We start from the raw sequence: 23,072 nt of genomic DNA on the forward strand, positions 1-23,072 counted from the left end.
GTCATCAAAGCAAAAGGTGGCTACTTTGAAGAACCTAGAATATAAGACATATTTTCAGTTGTTTCACACTTTTTTGTTAAGTATATAATTCCACATGTGTTAATTCAAAGTTTTGATGCCTTCAGTGTGAATGTACAATTTTCATAGTCACGAAAATACAGAAAAATCTTTAAATGAGTAGGTGTGTCCAAACTTTTGGTCTGTACTGTACATACCTCAGTCCAGAGCCTATCATGTAGCCAAATCAGTTCTTATACTTTGCACTGACGAGGGCCAACAGCCCGAAACACCGTGTCTGCAAACTGAGATTCTGATTTGGCTATTATCCGAAGTTATACTGCACGACTCGTTAAAGGGTTGATTGTGACTTGTAGGATTGCTGCTTCCAATAGGTGGCGCTATAGAGTTCAAGTCCTCTTTTTCTCTGAAGACGCAATTTGCATACATAACTACCATAACTAAAACACAAGGTGGATGAGGAAACCCTAATATGAATGAACTTGGGATCAGCTTTCATGAAATACATTCTGGGAACAGGGCTGCCACCAGGAATTTCAGGGTCCCATACTGGCAAAATTTTTGAGCCCCCTTGAGACTCCGCCCAGGCTCCACCCCAGCTCAGTCTCCACCCCTCGAACCTTCCACAGTCCCATCACCCACTCTTGGAAAAACTCCACTATGCACCATGTCCTCACCAGTCACACATTAACAGTTCCCATCGAATACCAGATCACATACATAGCCAGCTCTATGCAGGCACATAAGCGATGACGTCATCGCCCCCTTGGAGCCGTTCAGCTCCAAGGGTGTCCCTCCTCTCCTTCACCAGCGTGTCACTGAAGGGGAGGAGGGACTCCCTTGGAGATGCACGGCCGTTCAGTCTTGACGGCTGTGAAAGCTCCTAAGGTCCCTTCACCGAGGAGATGTACGCAGCCTCCGGCGGGGCCCCGGCACGAGAACTTATACCCCAGGGCCCGGTGAGCAGTAGCACAAGAGGGGGGCCCTGGACCAAGCCCAAGCCCCTGCTCTTTGCTTCTGGTCACCGGGCCCCATACGGGAGTAAGGGCAGTAATGCCCTGATGGCGGCTCTGTCTAGGAAAATATCACATTTACACCAAGCAATGTACAATGTTATGTGGAAAAACAAACTACCTCCCAAATTATAAGACTCTGTGAAAATGACACCTGCTGTTTCTAATAAACTATAACGTGTAATCCCAGATGTAACTCAGGATCAGTACAGGAATAGAAATGTAATGTACATACACAGTGTCTACACCAGCAGAATAGTGAGTGCAGCTCTGGAGGATAATACAGGATGTAACTCAGGATCAGTATAGGATCAGTAATGAAATGTATGTACACAGTGACTGCACCAGCAGAATAGTGAGTGCAGCTCTGGAGTACAATACAGGATATAACTCAGGATTAGTAATGTAATGTATGTACACAGTGACTGCACCAGCAGAATAGTGAGTGCAGCTCTGGAGTATAATACAGGAGGTAACTCAGGATCAGTAATGTAATGTATGTACACAATGACTGCACCAGCAGAATAGTGAGTGCAGCTCTGAAGTATAATACAGGAGGCAACTCAGGATCAGTAAAGGATCAGTAATGTAATGTATGTACACAGTGACTGCACCAGCAGAATAGTGAGTGCAGCTCTGGAGTATAATACAGGAGGTAACTCAGGATCAATAATGTAATGTATGCACACAGTGACTGCACCAGCAGAATAGTGAGTGTAGCTCTGGATTATATCACAGGAAATACAAATAAGGGCAGCGAGTCCATAAGGAGATGGCTCTCTGTTTCTGCTCCTGGGAAAACTGCTGTGTTCTGCAATTGTTTTGTTAGGAGCTGTGCACTAGGCCCATCTCTGGTGAGTCAGGACTTTAACTTTTAGTTAGCGCCCAGCCTGCCATAATATAAGTATATATATATATCAAACCTCCCAACTTTTTAAGAACAGAAAGAGGAACAAATTAAGCGTCGCGCATAGCGGCAAATTTTGCCCAACCCATTTCTTTCTATTCTAGCAGGAGATGTCAGAAGGGCAATGGCACTGAGGGACATTCAGCAGACGCCTGAGGTGTCCGCACCAAACTACACAATAACAATCTTCTCTGATTATTGCTGCATTTTTATGTCTTTTCCCCCTTATTTGATACATTTTCAGTGTAGATGTGAAGCCGCGTTTTTAATGTTTTTTTTCTTAATACCAAAAAGTTTTGATTCTGCACTTAAAAAAGTATCTGCAGTTTTTAACATGCGTTTTTTTACAGGCTGCACATAGAAGCCTTCAGAGAAAAAAGCACCAAAACCACACAGTCCGGCAGTGTCTTTGTCACGTTTTCATCCTTACTGTGGCCTAGGGATGTTGTGAGTGATGGCTCAGCCACCCCATGGGATCTGGAATGTGCTGGATTGTCAGGGTTGTGAGTGACAGTCCAGTTATCCAATCTATTGCTGGGGCGTGCTGGGCTGTCAGCATATTGATTGACAGCCCTGCTGGTCTGGCCTAGCCTGCGGGCGTTTCCCCAGGTGCCTCCTGCCCTCAGTGATTTGCTAGCTTAATAACTGGCTAGCTGTGAGCAGTTCAATGTCAGATGTAGCTTTGCTTTATTTGGTGTGTGTGCTTAGTGCTTTGTCAGATTGTGTCTTTCTCTGATCTTGTTGCCGGATTTAGGATTTGTCATGACCATCTGTGTAGATTATTCCTTCCGCTCTTGACACTCTCTGACTGCAGGTACTTGGCCTCTGACTATCCATTTTTCTTACTCCCTTGTGTTGTCGTACCCTTCTTGTATTTGACCCCGTACTGTTACCTGATTACGCCTTTGTTTTGCTCCTCTTTACCATGAGCCCTTCTGGTATCTGACCTCGGACCTCATGATTACCTTGTCTCACGGCTTGTCCGTGAGTAGTGACTCAGCATCACAGTCTTTGGTCGTACCGAGGGTGCTATTTTCATGTAATCACATCCACTTTGCTTGGACTGTTCAACACAGCAGAATTTCTGTGCAAAAAAAGGAGCAGGAAATAGGCAGAATTTACTCAACATAGTCTAAATGTCCAAGCAAAGTGGATGTGATGTCATGAAATCTCCACCTTCAGTATGTCTAAAGACGCTGCTGAATTGTGCAGTTTTGGTGCTTTTTTTCCTATATAAGCTTCTATGTGGAGTCTGAAAAACTGCATGTAAAAAAAATGCTGTCCTTGCATTTTTAAGAGGACAATCAAAGCTTTTCTGTATTAAATATGTGGATTCACATCTTCACCAAAAACACTTTAAATATGGGGGGAAATGCATAAAAGAAATGCAGCAAACATGTAATAATCAGAGAAGATTATTATTTCGTGTGGTGAGGACACCTGCAGAAAAAAACACAGAAGAAAAAACGTGGCATTTACGTTATGTATAAACATGGCCTCAGCATTACATTTTTATTACTTTTTTTAAGGATTTAATAAAGAAAAAATATCAATCACACCATTTTTTTACGGCATTTACCGATCCCCTGTAAATAATCTGATCGCTGTGTTGCTCAGTTGATTACGATTACAGGGACACCAAATATGTCTGTCATTTGCTAATTTGAGATGTTTATTTTTTTTAAAAAGTGCAGTAAAAATGACATTTATGTAATTGTTTTTCATTATTTTTTTAGTAATTTTATAGGAAGAAAAAATGGTTTCTTTAATTGTCCCTCTAGGATACAGAGACATAAAAATACACTGTTATTAATGTATTTCTATTTCTCAGTATAATCTGCCTGTGTGGTTAGTGATTGAAATACAGATCAACTATACATAATTTTCAACATGACATCACCAGAGCCTGTGGCTCAACAGCTTTAGCTCCTGCCTGCCATTATAGAGGTTATAGGTTCGAGTCCCTGGGAAACTCACAAAAATAGAAAATTACTTTTTTCCCCTCACCCATGACAGCACACCTTGAGAGAGGGATCCGCCCCACCAAGGACAGGAAACTGTCTGAAATAAAAGGGCGGTACCTCTCCCTCGCTTCAGTTGGTTTCCTGTCCTTAATGGGAACCTGTCTGAAGAAAGGTGTCTTCTTACCTGTGCCCGTTCCGGTGTGGAAGAGCGGGCACCTGCCTGTGCACCGGGTTCCGGGTCCCAGAAGCACCGTCCGCGGTTCCCTGGAGCCGTGTCCGAGAGGGCGCAGGCGGTGAGGAGGGCTCCGGCTCTCCGCAGACCGCTGCTCTGTCCTCTCCCTGCCGCAGGCTCCTGGCTGGTCGCACGCCGCGAGCAGCATCTTCCGGGTGTGATGGGCCTGACGTCACGGCGCGGTGCACGCTGGGAGAGGCGTGCCCGATGAGGTCGGGGGCGGCACCCGGAACCAAGATGGCGGCGCCCTGTAAACGCTTGCCGGCCGGTTTTTTCAAAGATCGGCTGGTGGGTGTCAGGAGGGGGGAAGGACACATGGACCGGAGGAGGTCCGGATGTGCCCTATTTAAGGTGGGGGGGCTCCTGACAAGCACTGCTTATACTCAAGCTCGGGTGTAGCAGCTATGGCAGACCAGGACAGCCAAGAGCAGCAGCAGCAGCTGACTCCTCCACCGCATCAACGCCAGCAGAAGAAGCAGTCGGACACCTCGCACACGGACGGCCGCTCCAGCAACCGCAGCGGCAGCAGGAGGAGTAAGGTGTCGGACGCTTCAGGGCCATCCAGAAGGGATTCGTCTTATGTCCCGCCACAGCCTCCAAATCCGGTACCCTTTTGTGACTTCAGGGGTGAGTGATCTTCGTGAATGTCACTTAATAGTAATGGAAAGTTATTATGTGCTTCATTCCTTAGGAACCTAAGAAGAGTAGCGCCAAAAAGAAGCACAGGGTTTGCGCCTTATGCCAGGCCCACCTTTCCATAGATTGGCAGAAACAGCTTTGTGCAAGCTGTATTAACCAAACCATAGCAGAGAGCACCCCGGATTTCGCCTCTAATTTGAGGTCCGTAATCCGTTCAAAGGTCCAGGATTCCCTGAAAGGCTTACTAAAGGGGAAAAAGAGATCCCATAAAGATATCTCCTCCGACTATGATTTATCCTCCCAGTCAGAGGATCTTTACCTCAGTGATTCGGCATCCTCCTCTTCATCAGACAGTGGTTGGCCCTGTTTCCCTATTGAGGATACTGACAAGTTGGTCAGAGCGGTCAGATCTACCATGGGATTGAGGGAGGAGAAGGCAGCCAGGTCCCTGGAAGATATTATGTTCGCAGGCCTGGAGGAAAAAAAGAGACGCTCCTTTCCAGTGAATCCCCAAATTCAGACCCTTATAGACCGGGAATGGAGGAAGCCGGAGAAATCAGGAGTATTGCCCTCATCCTCTAAAAGGAGTTACCCCTTCGAGGATAGTGTCTCTGAGTCCTGGGACAAAATTCCTAAAGTTGACGGGTCTGTCGCCCGATCATCCAAAAGATCGTCCCTACCCCTGGAAGATTCTGGCAGCCTAAAGGATGCTCTGGATTCCTTCCTGCGTCACACCTGGGAAGCAGCAGCAGGGGGCCTGAAGCCAGCAGTAGCAGGCACTTGTGTCGCTAGGTCACCTATGGTGTGGCTTCAGCAATTAGGAGACCAGCTCAAGGATAAAAAGATGTCCAGAGATAAAATCCTCTCCAATCTGCCTTTGCTACAAGCAGCATCTGCTTTTTTGGCCGACTCCTCAGCGGATTCAGTTAAACTCGCTGCCAGGTCGGCGAATTTGTCTAATGCTGCCAGACGAGCCCTGTGGCTCAAGGGTTGCCCAGGAGACCTACAATCTAAGCATAAGCTTTGTTCTCTTCCTTGTGATGGTAAACTTTTGTTTGGCCAAAAACTGGACGAGCTTTTGGAGAAGGCGGCGACAGAAAGAGAGGTTTCCCAGGGTTCACAGGGGAAACAAAAAGGTCCTATTTTCAGAGGTAGAGATTTAACCGGGGTCGCCCTCCGGGAGAAAGGAAAAGATGGGAGCCCAGATCTAAAAAGGACTCTGGTTACATGTTTGGAGGACCATCCTCCAGTTCCAAAAAATCTCCCCAATGACGCGAGGCTAGAGGTCGGGGGAAGGCTTTCCCATTTTATCCCAGCTTGGGAAGCCATCACTTCAAATCCCTGGGTGTTGGATATCATAAAGAACGGCCTAAAGATACGCTTCTGTCAGGTCCCTCACCGAACCTTCATGATCACCTCCAGGAGGAAGTCCAGGGAGGAGCAGATGGCTCTAGAATCAGAGGTATTAGACTTAGTCAACAAGCAGGTCCTTCACGAAATTCCAGTTCACAATGGGGACGGGGATTTTATTCCCCCCTGTTTGTGATAAAAAAGCCAAATGGGTCCTTAAGGACCATTATCAACCTCAAAAGTCTAAATCAGCTGATAATCAACCAGACTTTCAAGATGGAATCAGTGAACTCTGCAGTGAAACTCTTACACCACAATTGTTTCATGGCGGTCATCAACCTAAAAGATGCCTACTATCACGTCCCAATCCATCCAGACTACCGGAAGTACCTAAGGGTAGCCCTGTTCATCCAAGGGCAATTGAGACATTTCCAATTCACTGCCCTACCTTTTGGACTCTCGATAGCACCGAGAGTATTTACAAAGGTTATAGCGGAGGTGACAGCTTTTCTCCGAATCAAGAACGTGGTGATTGTTCCCTATCTGGACGACTTCTGATAATAGGGAAATCGGAGGACCACTGTTCCTCTCAACTTTTAGAGGTCAGGACAGCTTTACATCACCTGGGGTGGTTAATAAATATTCAAAAATCAAAGCTATCCCCCTCAAGGACTCAGATCTTTCTGGGCTTGACCCTAGATTCCCAACGCCAATCCTGTTTCCTCCCGGAAGACAAGGTTTGCAAAATAATCAGCCTGGTCTCAAGGGCCATAAGGTCTCCCGTGATGTCCTTGAGAGACACAATGTCCCTACTAGGCTCCATGACTTCCTGTCTCCCGGCAGTCAAATGGGCCCAGAGTCATATGAGGCTTCTTCAGTGGGAGGTCCTGTCGGCTCAGAAATCCTTCAACGGACATTTAGGAAGAATACTATCTCTTTCTTTGGAGACAGTAAACTCCCTCTCCTGGTGGACAAACAGGGAGAATCTGACCGCAGGCTTACAATAGTCCAAACCAGTCGACCAGACAATTACAACAGATGCAAGTGGCTCCGGCTGGGGGGGTCATCTGGCAGAGCTCTCAGTTCAGGGGCTCTGGCTACGTCACGAAAAAGAAGCGTCATCAAACCTAAAAGAGCTTTTGGCAGTGGAGAAATCCCTGATAGGCTTCCTTCCCCACATACAGGGTCGCTATGTCCAGATCAGGTCCGACAATCGGACGACAGTGGCGTATATAAATCACCAGGGAGGAACAAGATCTCGCTCCCTTATGGTAGTGGCAAAAGTGCATCTAGCAGAACAACATCTCCCATTACTCAGTGCTCTTTTCATCTGGGGGGTAGAAAATTCAAGAGCTGATTTCCTCAGTCGCCACACTTTAAGACAAGGAGAGTGGGCTCTAAACCCGATAGTCTTCCAACAGATTATCCAGCTATGTGGGTCACCGGACATAGATTTGTTCGCCAACAGGGCGAACAGGAAGGTGGAGAGATTCTGTTCACTAAATCCAACAGAGAATCCCTATGCTGTAGACGCTCTCCACATTCCCCGGAAGTTCAGGAAGGCCTACGCGTTTCCACCGATAGTGATGATCCCGGCAGTTGTGAGGAAAATTCGGGAGGAGGCAGCGAGGATAATTCTAATAGCCCCCTTTTGGCCCAAAAGACCGTGGTTCTCCCTGCTTCGCCTAATGTCGGTCTCAGATCCCTGGGTCCTGCCGGACAGGCCGTACCTTCTCATCCAGGGGCCAATATTCCATGCACAAGCCAAAGGTTTCCATCTGGCGGCTTGGAATTTGAGAGGTTGTTACTGTGCAATAGGGGGTTTTCACGAGGCCTAGTTTCTACCCTGTTGGGTAGTAGAAAGCCCATAACAACTAAAATTTATTCCAGAATCTGGGGAAAATTCCTGGATTTTATAGACTCCCCATTGTCGGATAAACCTCTAGTTAGAGAAGTCCTAGAGTTTTTACAAAAGGGACGTGACCTAGGGTTGGCTACGGGAACACTTAAAGTTCAGGTGTCCGCCCTTGGGGCGCTCTATCATTATAACTTGGCAGGGAACAGATGGGTCTCTAGATTCATTAAATCCTGTTCCAGAGCTAAGCCAGTTCGGGCTCTCAGAGTTCCTTCCTGGGACCTGAATTTGGTTTTAAATGCACTCTCTGGCGACCCATTTGAACCCCTGCAGGTTATCTCTCCAAAGATCCTTACCCTCAAAACCATCCTCTTAGTGGCCCTAACATCTGCCCGTAGGGTGAGTGACCTGCCGGTCCTTTCTGTTGATCCCCCATACACCCAAATTCATGAGGACCGGGTCATCCTGCATACAGATCCGGCGTACCTTCCAAAAGTTGTATCCAGATTCCACTGTAATCAGGAGATTGTACTTCCCTCTTTCTGCAGTAATCCTAAAAACCCCGGGGAGGTTAGGTTCCACAATCTAGATGCTAGATGGGCATTACCACAGTACATAGACATGACTAGTCAGTGGAGGAAGGACAAGTCCTTCTTTCTGGCTTTTCAGGGGAGTAGGAAAGGTCACGGGGTATCAAAGGGAACTATTGCTAGGTGGCTTAGGGAGGCCGTTTGTCTAGCTTATACATCTACAGGTGTTCCGGTACCGGACGGTATTAAAGCTCATTCCACCAGAGCTGTCGCAACCTCCTGGGCAGAGAGAGCAGATGTCTCGATTGACCAGATATGTAAAGCTGCTACTTGGTCTGCACCATCCACCTTCTACAAGCACTATCGGTTGGATCTATCATCCTTTGACCTTACCCTTGGGAGAAGGGTACTTCAGGCGGTGGTCCCTCCCTAGGGTGCTCATATTCTCCACAATTCTCTCAAGGTGTGCTGTCATTGGTGAGGGGAAAACACCAAGGTTACTTACCGGTAGCCGGTTTTTCCTGAACCCATGACAGCACCCGTAGTCCCCCCTCCCCTGTCTTTCTCACGCCCTGGTGAAGTACTTTACATTTTGAGTGATTTTATATAGGGAGGGAGAGGTACCGCCCTTTTATTTCAGACGGTTTCCTGTCCTTGGTGGGGCAGATCCCTCTCTCAAGGTGTGCTGTCATGGGTTCAGGAAAAACCGGCTACCGGTAAGTAACCTTGGTGTATTGCAATTAATTTTTAATTAGTTTTAGAAGTATTATAGGAACAAAAATATCTGACTTTTTCTGCACCTGGGTTCACTGACTGCAGCTCAAGATTACCAAATTCTCCCACCTACATCATTGAAGGCTGTGGCTCACAGCTAGAACTACTTGCGAACAAGACAATGAGGGAATAGTTTAACTTACAGTGGCGACCAAAAGTTTTGCACTTTTTTTTAAAAGTGTGATTACTTCTGCCTGGTTGTTGTGATGCCATTTTCCTGGCGATTTTAGTAAACCGGAAGCAAATGGTTGTCAACTATAAAGACGAAAATTGTGTTTGACATTGTTTTATCTGTTAGTTTTCAACATTAGCTGGGACAAATGTTTTGTCATGGGTAGTCGAATTTTGCCAATTTTTTTTTTATGTGTGTGTGTTTTTAGGTTAGAACATGGCAAAGACAAAGCCAAATTTATCACCAGATGTCAGGAAGCTTATTATTCTGGGAGTGAAGTCAGGGACAAGCCATAAAGAGGCAGCTATGGAATTCACCTGTTCTCAGAGTCAAGTGTCAGGTATATTAAAGAAAGAAAAAGAAGGTTCTGGAACAGCCGGCAAACCTAGAAGTGGACGACCAAGGAGAACTTCCTCCAGAGTTGATCACATTATAAAGAAAAAGTCAGTATCTGATGTCCACAAAATGAACAAAGAATATGGGGTCAAAGTGAATCGCCAAAATGTGGTGCAACGGCTAAGAGCAGGAGGGCTGAATGCACGAGTTACAGACAAGAAGCCTTTCATCTCTGCAAAGAACCGGAAGGTCCGACTTGTGTTTGCCAAAGAACACAGCCAACGGAAAGAGACAGATTGGTCTAAGGCAGGGGTGGGCAATTAATTTTCCAGAAGGGCTACATGAGAGACCGTGACTGTTGTGGAGGGCCGAACCAATAGGCTGAAATTAACTCTGCTCAATATTAAAATTACCATATTAATTATAATTACTTTTTCTTAATATTAATTGTATCACTTAATATTGAGCAAAATTGAGTATGCAGACATCCCCCTATATACCGTTTGAGCACACACACAGCTCCCTATATACCGTAAGGGCCTCCACACAGCCTTCCCATGATCAGCTTGAGACTCCCATAGCCTCCCCATGTCCATGTCCAGCAACAGATCCCCATGTCCAGTAACAGACCTCCCATAGGCTCCCCATGTCCAGCAACAGATCCCCATGTCCAGCAACACAACCCCATAGGCCCCCCATGTCCAGCAACAGACCCCCCCATGTCCAGCAACAGACCCCCATAGGCTCCCCATGTCCAGCAACTGACCCCCATGGGCTCCTCATGTCCTGCAATAGACCCCCATAAGCTCCTATGTTCAGCAACAGACCCCCATAGTCTCCCCATGTCCAGCAACAGACCCCCCATAGGCTCCGCATGTCCTGCAACAGACCCCCATAAGCTCTCCATGTCCATCAAAAGACCCCCATAGGCTCCCCATGTCCAACAACTGACCTCCACAGGCTCCCCATGTCCAGCTACAGATTCCCATAAGCTCCCCGTGTCCAGCAACAGACCCCCATAGGCTCCCATGTCCAGCAACAGACCCCCCATAGGCTCCCCATGTCCAGCAACAGACCCCCCATGTCCAGCAACTGACCCCCCCATAGGCTCCTCATGTCCAGCAACTGACCCCCCCCATGTCCAGCAACTGAACCCCCATAGGCTCCTCATGTACAGCAACTGACCCCCCCATGTCCAGCAACTGACCCCCCCATAGGCTCCTCATGTCCAGCAACTGACCCCCCATAGGCTCCTCATGTCCAGCAACTGACCCCCCCATGTCCAGCAACTGAACCCCCATAGGCTCCTCATGTACAGCAACTGACCCCCCCATGTCCAGCAACTGACCCCCATAGGCTCCTCATGTCCAGCAACTGACCCCCCATAGGCTCATGTCCAGCAACTGACCCCCCATAGGCTCCTTATGTCCAGCAACTGCCTCCCCCATGTCCAGCAACTGCCTCCCCCATGTCCAGCAACTGACCCCCCATAGGCTACTCATGTCCAGCAACTGACCCCCCCATGTCCAGCAACTGACCCCCCCCATGTCCAGCAACTGACCCCCCATAGGCTCCTCTTGTCCTGCAACTGACCCCCATAGCCATTAAAAAAAAAAAAAAAAAAACCACAAACTCACCTCGCTCCCATTTCAGTTCCCCCGGTGCTGTGCCTCTCTCTGCTCCATTCTCCGGCCCGCAGTGCACCGCTCAGCTGAGCTGACGCGATGATATGACGTCATCGCGTCAGCCGTCTCACTTGCTGATTGGTGGAAGAAGGAGCCGGCGGTGCCATGTTCCACCAATGCAGTCACCACTATCTGCATCCTGAGGATGCAGATAGCGGTGACAGTGGGCGGCAGCGGACAGGCGGGGGAGGGTGATGTGCGGCCAGCAGGCCACTGTTTTCTGCTCACAGCTGTCTCGGGCCGCACTTTGCCCAGGCCTGGTCTAAGGTGTTGTGGTCGGATGAATCTAAGTTCAATCTGTTTGGTAGTGATTAGTGATGAGCGAGCGTGCTCGTTTAACCCTTTAAGCGAGCACGCTCGGGTACTCGCCGAGTAGTTTTGGCGTGCTCTGCATTTCAGTTACAGCCGCTGTGGTTGCATGTGTCGCGGCTGTTACACAGCTGTGACACATGTAGGGATTGCCTGACAATCAGGGTTAAACGAGCATGCTCGCTCATCACTAGTAGTGATGGCAGCACTATATATGCCGACCAATTTTAAAATGTAATGATGGAAGGTACCAAACACCTAAAGTGAACCATGGTGGAGGCAATGTCATGGTTTGAGGCTGCTTTTCTGCATCTGCCATTGGCCCTCTGCATAGAATTGATGGAAATATGGATGCTACCATGTACAAGGATATACTGGAGAATGTAATGCTGCCACATGGTAAAACCAGAGTAGGCAGGGGATGGAAATTCCAGCAAGATAATGATCCTAAGCACACATCCAATTTAGTAAAAAACTGGTTAGCAAAGAAAAATGTTCGCCTGTTGCAATGGCCGAGCCAATCACCTGATTTACACTCTATAGAGCACCTTTGGGATGAGTTAGGGCGACGAGTTGGGGCTCGAACGCAGAGTAATAAAGATTAATTGATTGCAGATTTGCAAATGGAGAAAGATCCCTTAAGATGTCTTGAATACCCAAGTGGCTTCAATGCGGTGCGGCAGGAATTAAAGCAAGAGGTTATGTTACAAAATACTAAGTTATGGCATTGTAAAGAATGAATTACTCTCTATGTTGTGATCAATAAATAGTAGATGCAAAACTTTTGGCCGTCAGTTTTCTTTAATTAAATGACCGTACTTATATTCAAAAGCATTTTGGTTAAAATTAAGGTCTTGTATGATGACAACTTCATGCACTTTCAATTCAATTTCCAGGGAAATGGCATCACAACAACCAGACAGAAGTAATCACACTTAAAAAAAAAAAAGCAAAACTTTTGGTCGCCTCTGTAATTTATGCACTAAGTGGAGAGATTTGGCCCTGCCCCGGAGGAAAAGGAGCTACGGAGCAATGAAGACATTGGAGAGAGGTAAGTATTAGAAGCCGGGACAAAACCTTGACGTGGGGAGACTGAGCCCTCAAATCGGGACAGTCCCACTGAACCCGGGACGATTGGGAGCTATTGTTACGGATCCGGGTGGTGGAACCTCTGTGCTCCGGTGCAAGGAGGGACCAGAGGGGCGTAACTAGGTATCAACTCGGTCTGATCAAGGTCGCACGGCGGCTCAGTCGACTCCGTGAACCAGGGAAGGACCGAGCAGAGGGACCAGGTGCTACTCTGGGCCAGACCTTGCATGAGAGCAGGTGACTCCCACGGGTAACTGGTAGGAGCCTCCGGGTAGGCACGACTGGTAACTGGTAGGAGCCTCCAGGTAGGCTGGATGATAGGCACGGCAGGTAACTGGTACGTTCTCCGGGTAGGCAGGCAAGCCAGGCCCATAGACAGACTGGCAGGTTTGGATCGTAGGTAGACCGTCAGGCTGGAGAGTACACTTGGCCGGCGGAGACAGGTAGTCAGGCTGGCGGACAGGACTGGTAGTCAGGCAGGCGGACAGGACTGGTAGTCAGGCAGGCGGACTGGACTGGTAGTCAGGCAGGCGGACTGGACTGGTAGTCAGGCAGGCGGACTGGACTGGTAGTCAGGCAGGCGGACTGGACTGGTAGTCAGGCTGGCGGACTGGACTGGTAGTCAGGCTGGCAGACTGGACTGGTAGTCAGGCTGGCAGACTGGACTGGTAGTCAGGCTAGCAGCGGGACCTGAGGGCTGAAGCAGAGTTTAGGACACAAAGCTACAACCTTGCACGGGCACCTCCATTTTGGAGGAGGTGCCTTTTATATGAGAGGTCCTGGCCGGGGACTCCTTAGGACGACGCGTGCAGCCCCTTTAAGAGGGAGGGAGCGCGCTCGCGCCCTAAGCACAGTGCCCAGGAAGCTGCGCGCGCCGGCAGCAGCAGGAGAGCCGGAAGACGCTGGGCCGGGAGCGCGGCGGTAAGGGGGATGGTGTCTCTGCCTGTCAGGGGGCAGAGACGCCGATACTACAGCTATGATATATAATTAATACACTGCTCAAAAAAATAAAGGAAACACTTAAACAACAGAATATAACTCCAAGTTAATCAAACTTCTGTGAAATCAAACTGTCCACTTAGGAAGCAACACTGATTGACAATCAATATCACATGCTGTTGTGCAAATGGAATAGACAATAGATGGAAATTATTGGCAATTATCAAGACACCCTCAATAAAGGAGTGGTTCTGCAGGTGGGGACCACAGACCACATCTCAGTATCAATGCTTTCTGGCTGATGTTTTGGTCACTTTTGAATGTTGGTTGTGCTTTCACACTCGTGGTAGCATGAGACGGACCCTACAACCTACAGAAGTTGCTCAGGTAGTGCAGCTCATCCAGGATGGCACATCAATGCGAGTTGTGGCAAGAAGGTTTGCTGTGTCTGTCAGCATAGAGTCCAGAGGCTGGAGGAGACACCAGGAGACGTGGAGGGGGCCGTAGGAGGGCAACAACCCAGCAGCAGGACCGCTACCTCTGCCTTTGTGCAAGGAGGAACAGGAGGAGCACTGCCAGAGCCCTGCAAAATGACCTCCAGCAGGCCACAAATGTGCATTTGTCTGCACAAACGGTTAGAAACCGACTCCATGAGGGTGGTATGAGGGCCTGAAGTCTACAGATGGGGGTTGTGCTCACAGCCCAACACCGTGCAGGACGCTTGGCATTTGCCACAGAACACCAGGATTGGCAAAGTCGCCACTGACGCCCTATGCTCTTCACAGATGAAAGCAGGTTCACACTGACCACATGTGACAGACGTGACAGAGTCTGGAGACGCCGTGGAGAGCGATCTGCTGCCTGCAACATCCTTCAGCATGACCGGTTTGGCAGTGGGTCAGTAATGGTGTGGGGTGGCATTTCTTTGGAGGGCAGCACAGCCCTCCATGTGCTCGCCAGAGGTAGCCTGACTGCCATTAGGTACCGAGATGAAATCCTCAGACCCCTTGTGAGACCATACGCTTTTGCGGTTGGCCCTGGGTTCCTCCTAATGCAGGACAATGCCAGACCTCATGTGGCTGGAGTGTGTCAGCAGTTCCTGCAAGATGAAGGCATTGAAGCTATGGACTGGCCCGCCCGTTCCCCAGACCTGAATCCGATTGAGCACATCTGGGACATCATGTCTCGCTCCATCCACCAACGTCACGCTGCACCACAGACTGTCCAGGAGTTGGCGGATGCTTTAGTCCAGGTCTGGGAGGAGGAGATCCCACTGGAGACCATCTGCAACCTCATCAGGAGCATGCCCAGGCGTTGTAGGGAGGTCATACAGGCACGTGGAGGCCACACACAATACTGAGCCTCATTTTGACTTGTTTTAAGGACATTACATCAAAGTTGGATCAGCCTATATGTATGTATATATATATATATATATATATATACATATATATATATATACACACACACATACACACATAATAAATATACATAATATAAAAAACATATAAAAATAAATACATCAAATCATATACACTTACTTGGCATAAGCTTTCTCTAATAGAGATGGCCAAAACTCATTGCTGACACGTGGCTGTAGAAACACAAATTTTCCATTGATCATCGGTAACCGATCATCGACGACCACGTCCACCCATTCTCCAAACTGCCAAAACTAAGAGAAGAAAACACAAGATTCAAACAACCGGACTGAAAAATGTGGTCAGGACACACTGCCACATAACTCATGAGAGGATCACATCGCACTGAACGGACTGGCCAGCACCTCTCCTGATCTGAGCATGACAGCATGATGGATTTTTATACAGCTGTCAAGGTCAGGTCAGGAGAGGTTTATGGATGCGATCTTCCCATGAGAAATACGGCATACATAATATTGAATGTTAAAGAAATAAAAAAAAACAGGCAGACTCTCCAAACATAGAAAATATTTTTATGTGGCAAAGCATCATTGTAGTCTAGTCTGGATGTGTAGTTTGGAGCCCCCCTATAACAGCAGTCTGGATGTGTAGTTTGGAGCCCCCCTATAACAGCAGTCTGGGTGTGTGGTCTGGAGCCCCCCTATAACAGCAGTCTGGATGTGTAGTCTGGAGCCCCCCTATAACAGCAGTCTGGATGTGTAGTCTGGAGCCCCTATAACAGCATACTGAATGTGTAGTCTGGAGCCCCCTATAACAGCAGTCTGGATGTGTAGTCTGGAGCCCCCTATAACAGCAGTCTGGATGTGTAGTCTGGAGCCCCCTATAACAGCATACTGAATGTGTAGTCTGGAGCCCCCTATAACAGCAGTCTGGATGTGTAGTCTGGAGCCTCCCTATAACAGCAGTCTGGATGTGTAGTCTGGAGCCTCCCTATAACAGCCGTCTTGATGTGTAGTCTGGAGCCCCCTATAACAGCAGTCTGAATGTGTAGTCTGGGCCCCCCCCCCTATAACAGCAGTCTGGATGTGTAGTCTGGAGCCCCCTATAACAGCAGTCTGGATGTGTAGTCTGGAGCCCCCTATAACAGCAGTCTGGATGTGTAGTCTGGAGCCCCCCCTATAACAGCAGTCTGGATGTGTAGTCTGGAGCCCCCCTATAACAGCAGTCTGGATGTGTAGTCTGGAGCCCCCCCCCCCCCCCCCCTATAACAGCAGTCTGGATGTGTAGTCTGGAGCCCCCCTATAACAGCAGTCTGGATGTGTAGTCTGGAGCCCCCCCCTATAACAGCAGTCTGGATGTGTAGTCTGGAGCCCCCCTATAACAGCAGTCTGGATGTGTAGTCTGGAGCCCCCCCCCTATAACAGCAGTCTGGATGTGTAGTCTGGAGCCCCCTATAACATCAGTCAGGATGTGTAGTCTGGAGCCCCCTATAGCAGCAGTCTGGATGTGTAGTCTGGAGCCCCCTATAACATCAGTCTGGATGTGTAGTCTGGAGCCTCCCTATAACAGCAAAAAGCATTTTGAAGCTTTTTTCACTGTTTTCAGAACATTAACAGTAAGAACATAGAAGAGTCCAGGAGCCATTTGGTGAGCTGCATATCCTGCTACATGTTCACAGACTTGCCAGTGGAAAAGCCAGACTTCACATGCCAGAAATGCAAGCTTGTGTCCCTGTTGGAGGAAAAGTTGCGAAATCTAGAAGAGAGGTTAACTACCTTGAAAATCATTAAGGAAGGTGAAGAGTTCTTAGACAGAGCAGAATTATCTCTTCATGATTCAGAAAGAGAAGAAATTCGAACTGCACCTGATGAAACAGAGGAATGGAAGCATGTGACCCACAGAAGCAGGAGGATCAAGAGGCAGTCAGCACCCATACTGCTCAGGAACCAGTACCAGGCTCTCACGCAGGAGAACCATGAAGAAATACAGCAAAATAAGACTTTGCCAGCAATGAATAACCTTGTAAGCCCTCAGAATCCTCCTGGATGGAGAAAGAAGAATGTTGTGAAGAAAAAACGGAGAGTGGTGGTCATGGGGGATTCCCTGTTAAGAGGAACAGAGGCCGCTATCTGCAGACCAGACATAACCTCAAGAGAAATGTGCTGTCTTCCAGGAGCACAAATTAAAGATGTGTCTGACAGGATATCAAGACTCTTCAGACCTACAGATCACTACCCATTCCTGCTAATACATGTGGGGACAAATGACACCGCAAGAAAGGACCTGGAAACCATCTGCAGTGACTTTGAAGACTTAGGCAAGAAAGTGAAAGAATTGGGAGCGCAGGTGGTCTTCTCATCCATCCTCCCAGTGGATGGCCATGGAACAATGAGGTGGAATAAGATTCTACAGGTGAACAACTGGCTACGTCGATGGTGCCGTCAACAAGGATTTGGATTTCTGGATCACGGAATGAATTACCTATACGATGGACTACTTGCTAGAGATGGGGTGCACCTTACGAAGACTGGAAAACATGTATTTGGAAGTCGCCTTGCTACACTCATCAGGAGAGCTTTAAACTAGAACAATGTGGGAAGGGAAGCAAAAGGCCAGAAAAAGCCATACAGCTGACAAATACTATTGAGATCTCTGCTACTGGAAGTGGAAAGGAAGAACAAAGACAAAACAATTTAAATAATAAAAATATGGGAGGAAGAGAAACCAATCACAAACTAAAATGTTTTTATACAAATGCACAAAGCATGGGCAACAAACAAGGAGAATTAGAACTACTAATGCAGGAAAAGGAATATGATGTCATTGGAATCACTGAAACTTGGTGGGACGATACACATGATTGGAATACAAGGCTAAAAGGATACAACTTATTTGCAAGAAACAGACTTGATAAACGAGGAGGAGGTGTCGCATTGTATGTTAGAAAAGCGTATATCTGCACAGAGATTGAAGCTTCAGAGACTGGGAGTTCTGTGGAAACTGTTTGGGTAAGAATACAAGGAGAGAACAACGGAAAGGACACCATTGCAGGCATTTACTACAGGCCACCTGGGCAAGCTGAAGATATGGATGAACTCTTTATGTATCAAATGACCAAGTTCTCCAAAAAATATGACGTAGTGGTCATGGGAGATTTCAACTATCCAGACATTTGTTGGGAATCTCTCTCAAGTAAAACTAACAGGTCAAGCAAATTCTTATCCTCTCTTGCTGACAACTTTATCTTCCAAAAGGTAGGGGAGAAAACAAGGGGATCTGCTACTTTGGATCTAATCCTTATAAACAGGGAGGAAATGGTTGAGGAGGTAAAGGTGGCTGGGACCCTAGGAGGCAGCGATCATGCTATTATAGAATTTTGGATAACTAGAGGAGGAAGACATGTGAAGACTCAAACTTCAAGGTTAGATTTTAGAAAGGCAGATTTTAAGAGACTCAGAAAGAGAATAGGAGGGATCCAATGGCTGGATGTCCTTAAGGACAAAAATGTCCAGGAAGGATGGGAAATTTTTAAAAATGAGATTCTCAAAGCACAATCGTTAACAATCCCGAAAAGTAGGAAGAATGGGAAGCATTTAAGGAAACCAGGATGGATGAACACAGAACTTAAACACATGCTAAAAAGAAAGAAAGAAATGTTTATTAAATGGAAAGAGGGAGGCATATCTAAAGAAGATTATAATGCAGTCTGCAGATCCTGCAGGGCACGTATCAGGTTAGCTAAAGCTGACAATGAATTAAGGCTTGCAAGAGATGTCAAAAGCAATAAAAAAGGATTTTGGGGGTATGTCAAAAGTAAAAGAAAAGTCAAAGATGCTATAGGATTTTTACAGGATGAAAATGGAGAAATGGTAAGAGAGGATGTTGAGAAGGCCGAACTTTTTAACTCCTATTTTGCATCTGTTTTCTCTCAGAAAGAAAATGTAACATCAACTAATCTTCACTGTCCTTTTAAAGGAATAGAGGAATCCAAGTTATCTGTAAACAGAAAGATTGTGAGGGAATATTTAGCTAACATAAATGAGTTCAAGTCTCCAGGTCCAGATGAATTACACCCCAGAGTACTGAAGGAGATCGTAGAAGAAATTTTAGAACCACTCTCCATAATCTTTGAAAATTCTTGGAGAACAGGAGAAGTTCCAGAAGACTGGAGAAGAGCAAATGTTGTTCCTATCTTCAAAAAGGGGAAGAAGGTGGACCCAGGGAACTATAGGCCGGTGAGTCTGACTTCTATACCAGGAAAGATCTTTGAACAAATTATTAAACAACATGTATGTAAGTACCTGGATAAGAATGAAGTGATTAACCAGAGTCAGCATGGGTTTGTAACTAACAAGTCATGTCAGACTAACTTAATTTCCTTCTATGACAGAATCACTGACTGGGTGGATCAGGGAAATGCTGTAGATATAGTATATCTTGACTTCAGCAAAGCATTTGACAAAGTATCGCACACCATCCTTATTGAAAAAATGACCAAGTATGCAATGGACCAGGCAACTGTTAGGTGGATTCATAACTGGCTTAGTGATCGGACTCAAAGGGTGGTTGTAAATGGCTTCACATCCAGCTGGATGAATGTCTCAAGTGGGGTACCACAGGGCTCCGTCCTGGGACCTGTATTGCTCAACATCTTTATCAATGATTTAGATGAAGGAATTGAGGGTAAACTGATTAAATTTGCTGATGACACAAAGCTAGGAGGGATAGCTAATACTAGAGAAGAGAGAGGGAAGATTCAAAAAGACCTAAATAAACTGGAGCAGTGGGCAGCAACCAACAGAATGGTTTTTAACAGGGAAAAATGCAAAGTACTACATCTGGGCAATAAAAATGAAAAAAGCATATACAGAATGGGATGAATAGAGCTAAGCAACAGTACATGTGAAAAAGACTTAGGTATACTAATAGATCATAGACTGAACATGAGTCAACAGTGTGATGCAGCAGCAAAAAAGGCAAATACAATTCTGGGATTTATTAACAGAAGCATACAGTCTAGATCACGTGAAGTCATTATCGGTCTTTACTCCTCTTTGGTCAGACCTCATCTGGAATACTGTGTACAGTTTTGGGCACCACATTTTAAAAAAGACATAGACAAAATGGAGCAAGTTCAGAGAAGAGCGACCAGAATGGTGACTGGACTGCAAACCATGTCCTATGAGGAACGGTTGCAGGATTTGGGAATGTTTAGCTTGCAAAAAAGAAGACTGAGAGGAGACTTAATAGCTGTCTACAAATATGTCAAGGGCTGTCACATTGTAGAAGGATCATCTTTATTCTCATTTGCACAAGGAAAGACTAGAAGCAATGGGATGAAACTAAATGGGAGGAGACACAGATTAGATATTAGAAAAAACTTTTTGACAGTTAGGGTGATTAATGAGTGGAACAGGCTGCCACGAGAGGTGGTGAGTTCCCCTTCAATGGACGTCTTCAAACAGAGGCTGGACAGAAATCTGTCTGAGATGATTTAGTGAATCCTGCTTTGAGCAGGGGGTTGGACCAGATGACCCAGGAGGTCCCCTCCAACTCTACCATTCTATGATTCTATGATTCTATGTGTAGTCTGGAGCGCCCTATAACAGCAGTGTGGATGTGTGGTCTGGAGCCCCCCTATAACAGCAGTCTGGATGTGTAGTCTGGAGCCCCCTATAACAGCAGTCTGGATGTGTAGTCTGGAGCCCCCTATAACAGCAGTCTGGATGTGTAGTCTGGAGCCCCCTATAACAGCAGTCTGGATGTGTAGTCTGGAGCCCCCCTATAACAGCAGTCTGGATGTGTAGCCTGGAGCCCCCTATAACAGCAGTCTGGATGTGTAGTCTGGAGCCCCCTATAACAGCAGTCTGGATGTGTAGTCTGGAGCCTCCCTATAACAGCAGTGTGGATGTGTAGTCTGGAGCCCCCTATAACAGCAGTCTGGATGTGTAGCCTGGAGCCCCCCTATAACAGCCGTCTTGATGTGTAGTCTGGAGCCCCCTATAACATCAGTCAGGATGTGTAGTCTGGAGCCCCCTATAACAGCAGTCTGGATGTGTAGTCTGGAGCCCCCTATAACAGCAGTCTGGATGTGTAGTCTGGAGCCCCCTATAACAGCAGTCTGGATGTGTAGTCTGGAGCCCCCTATAACAGCAGTCTGGATGTGTAGTCTGGAGCCCCCTATAACAGCAGTCTGGATGTGTAGTCTGGAGCCTCCCTATAACAACAGTCTGGATGTGTAGTCTGGAGCCCCCCTATAACAACAGTCTGGATGTGCAGTCTGGAGCCTCCCTATAACAGCAGTCTGGATGTGTAGTCTGGAGCCCCCTATAACAGCAGTCTGGATGTGTAGTCTGGAGCCTCCCTATAACAACAGTCTGGATGTGTAGTCTGGAGCCCCCTATAACAGCAGTCTGGATGTGTAGTCTGGAGCCCCCCTATAACAGCAGTGTGGATGTGTAGTCTGGAGCCCCCTATAACAGCAGTCTGGATGTGTAGTCTGGAGCCTCCCTATAACAACAGTCTGGATGTGTAGTCTGGAGCCCCCCTATAACAACAGTCTGGATGTGCAGTCTGGAGCCTCCCTATAACAGCAGTCTGGATGTGTAGTCTGGAGCCCCCTATAACAGCAGTCTAGATGTGTAGTCTGGAGCCTCCCTATAACAACAGTCTGGATGTGTAGTCTGGAGCCCCCTATAACAGCAGTCTGGATGTGTAGTCTGGAGCCTCCCTATAACAACAGTCTGGATGTGTAGTCTGGAGCCCCCTATAACAGCAGTCTGGATGTGTAGTCTGGAGCCCCCCTATAACAGCAGTGTGGATGTGTAGTCTGGAGCCCCCTATAACAGCAGTCTGGATGTGTAGTCTGGAGCCTCCCTATAACAACAGTCTGGATGTGTAGTCTGGAGCCCCCCTATAACAACAGTCTGGATGTGCAGTCTGGAGCCTCCCTATAACAGCAGTCTGGATGTGTAGTCTGGAGCCCCCTATAACAGCAGTCTGGATGTGTAGTCTGGAGCCTCCCTATAACAACAGTCTGGATGTGTAGTCTGGAGCCCCCTATAACAGCAGTCTGGATGTGTAGTCTGGAGCCCCCCTATAACAGCAGTGTGGATGTGTAGTCTGGAGCCCTCTATAACAGCAGTCTGGATGTGTAGTAGGAAGCCCCCTTATAACAGCTGTCTTGATGTGTAGTCTGGAGCCCCCCTATAACAGCAGTCTGGATGTGTAGTCTGGAGCCCCCTATAACAGCAGTCTGGATGTGTAGTCTGGAGCCCCCTATAACAGCAGTCTGGATGTGTAGTCTGGAGCCCCCTATAACAGCAGTCTGGATGTGTGGTCTGGAGCCCCCCTATAACAGCAGTGTGGATGTGTAGTCTGGAGCCCCCCTATAGCAGCAGTCTGGATGTGTAGTCTGGAGCCCCCCTATAGCAGCTGTCTGGATATGTAGTCTGGAGCCCCCTATAACAGCAGTGTGGATGTTTAGCCTGGGGCCCCCCTATAACAGCCGTCTTGATGTGTAGTCTGAAGCCCCCCTATAACAGCAGTCTGGATGTGTGGTCTGGAGCCCCCCTATAACAGCAGTCTGGATGTGTAGCCTGGAGCCCCCCTATAACAGCCGTCTTGATGTGTAGTCTGGAGCCCCCTATAACATCAGTCAGGATGTGTAGTCTGGAGCCCCCTATAACAGCAGTCTGGATGTGTAGTCTGGAGCCCCCTATAACAGCAGTCTGGATGTGTAGTCTGGAGCCCCCTATAACAGCAGTCTGGATGTGTAGTCTGGAGCCCCCTATAACAGCAGTCTGGATGTGTAGTCTGGAGCTTCCCTATAACAGCAGTCTGGATGTGTAGTCTGGAGCCCCCCTATAACAGCAGTCT

The 23,072-nt window shown here is 47.5% G+C and overlaps 1 protein-coding gene across 7 annotated transcripts in view; it reads right to left on the reverse strand.

Moving 5' to 3' along the window:
* The window catches only part of LOC141257345 (calpain-13-like), a 326,649-nt gene that overhangs the window by 211,499 nt on the left and 92,078 nt on the right, over window positions 1–23,072 (reverse strand). For all 7 annotated transcript variants that reach the window (XM_073671805.1, XM_073671804.1, XM_073671809.1 and 4 more), the window contains exon 5: window positions 15,354–15,487. In XM_073671805.1, coding sequence (XP_073527906.1) covers window positions 15,354–15,487 — 134 coding nt within the window. The remainder of the gene's footprint in view (window positions 1–15,353; window positions 15,488–23,072) is intronic.

Source organism: Phyllobates terribilis, unplaced genomic scaffold, assembly GCF_046119375.1.
Source record: "Phyllobates terribilis strain yellow unplaced genomic scaffold, ASM4611937v1 Scaffold_3__8_contigs__length_932513732, whole genome shotgun sequence".
NCBI classification, from domain to species: Eukaryota; Metazoa; Chordata; class Amphibia; order Anura; family Dendrobatidae; genus Phyllobates; species Phyllobates terribilis.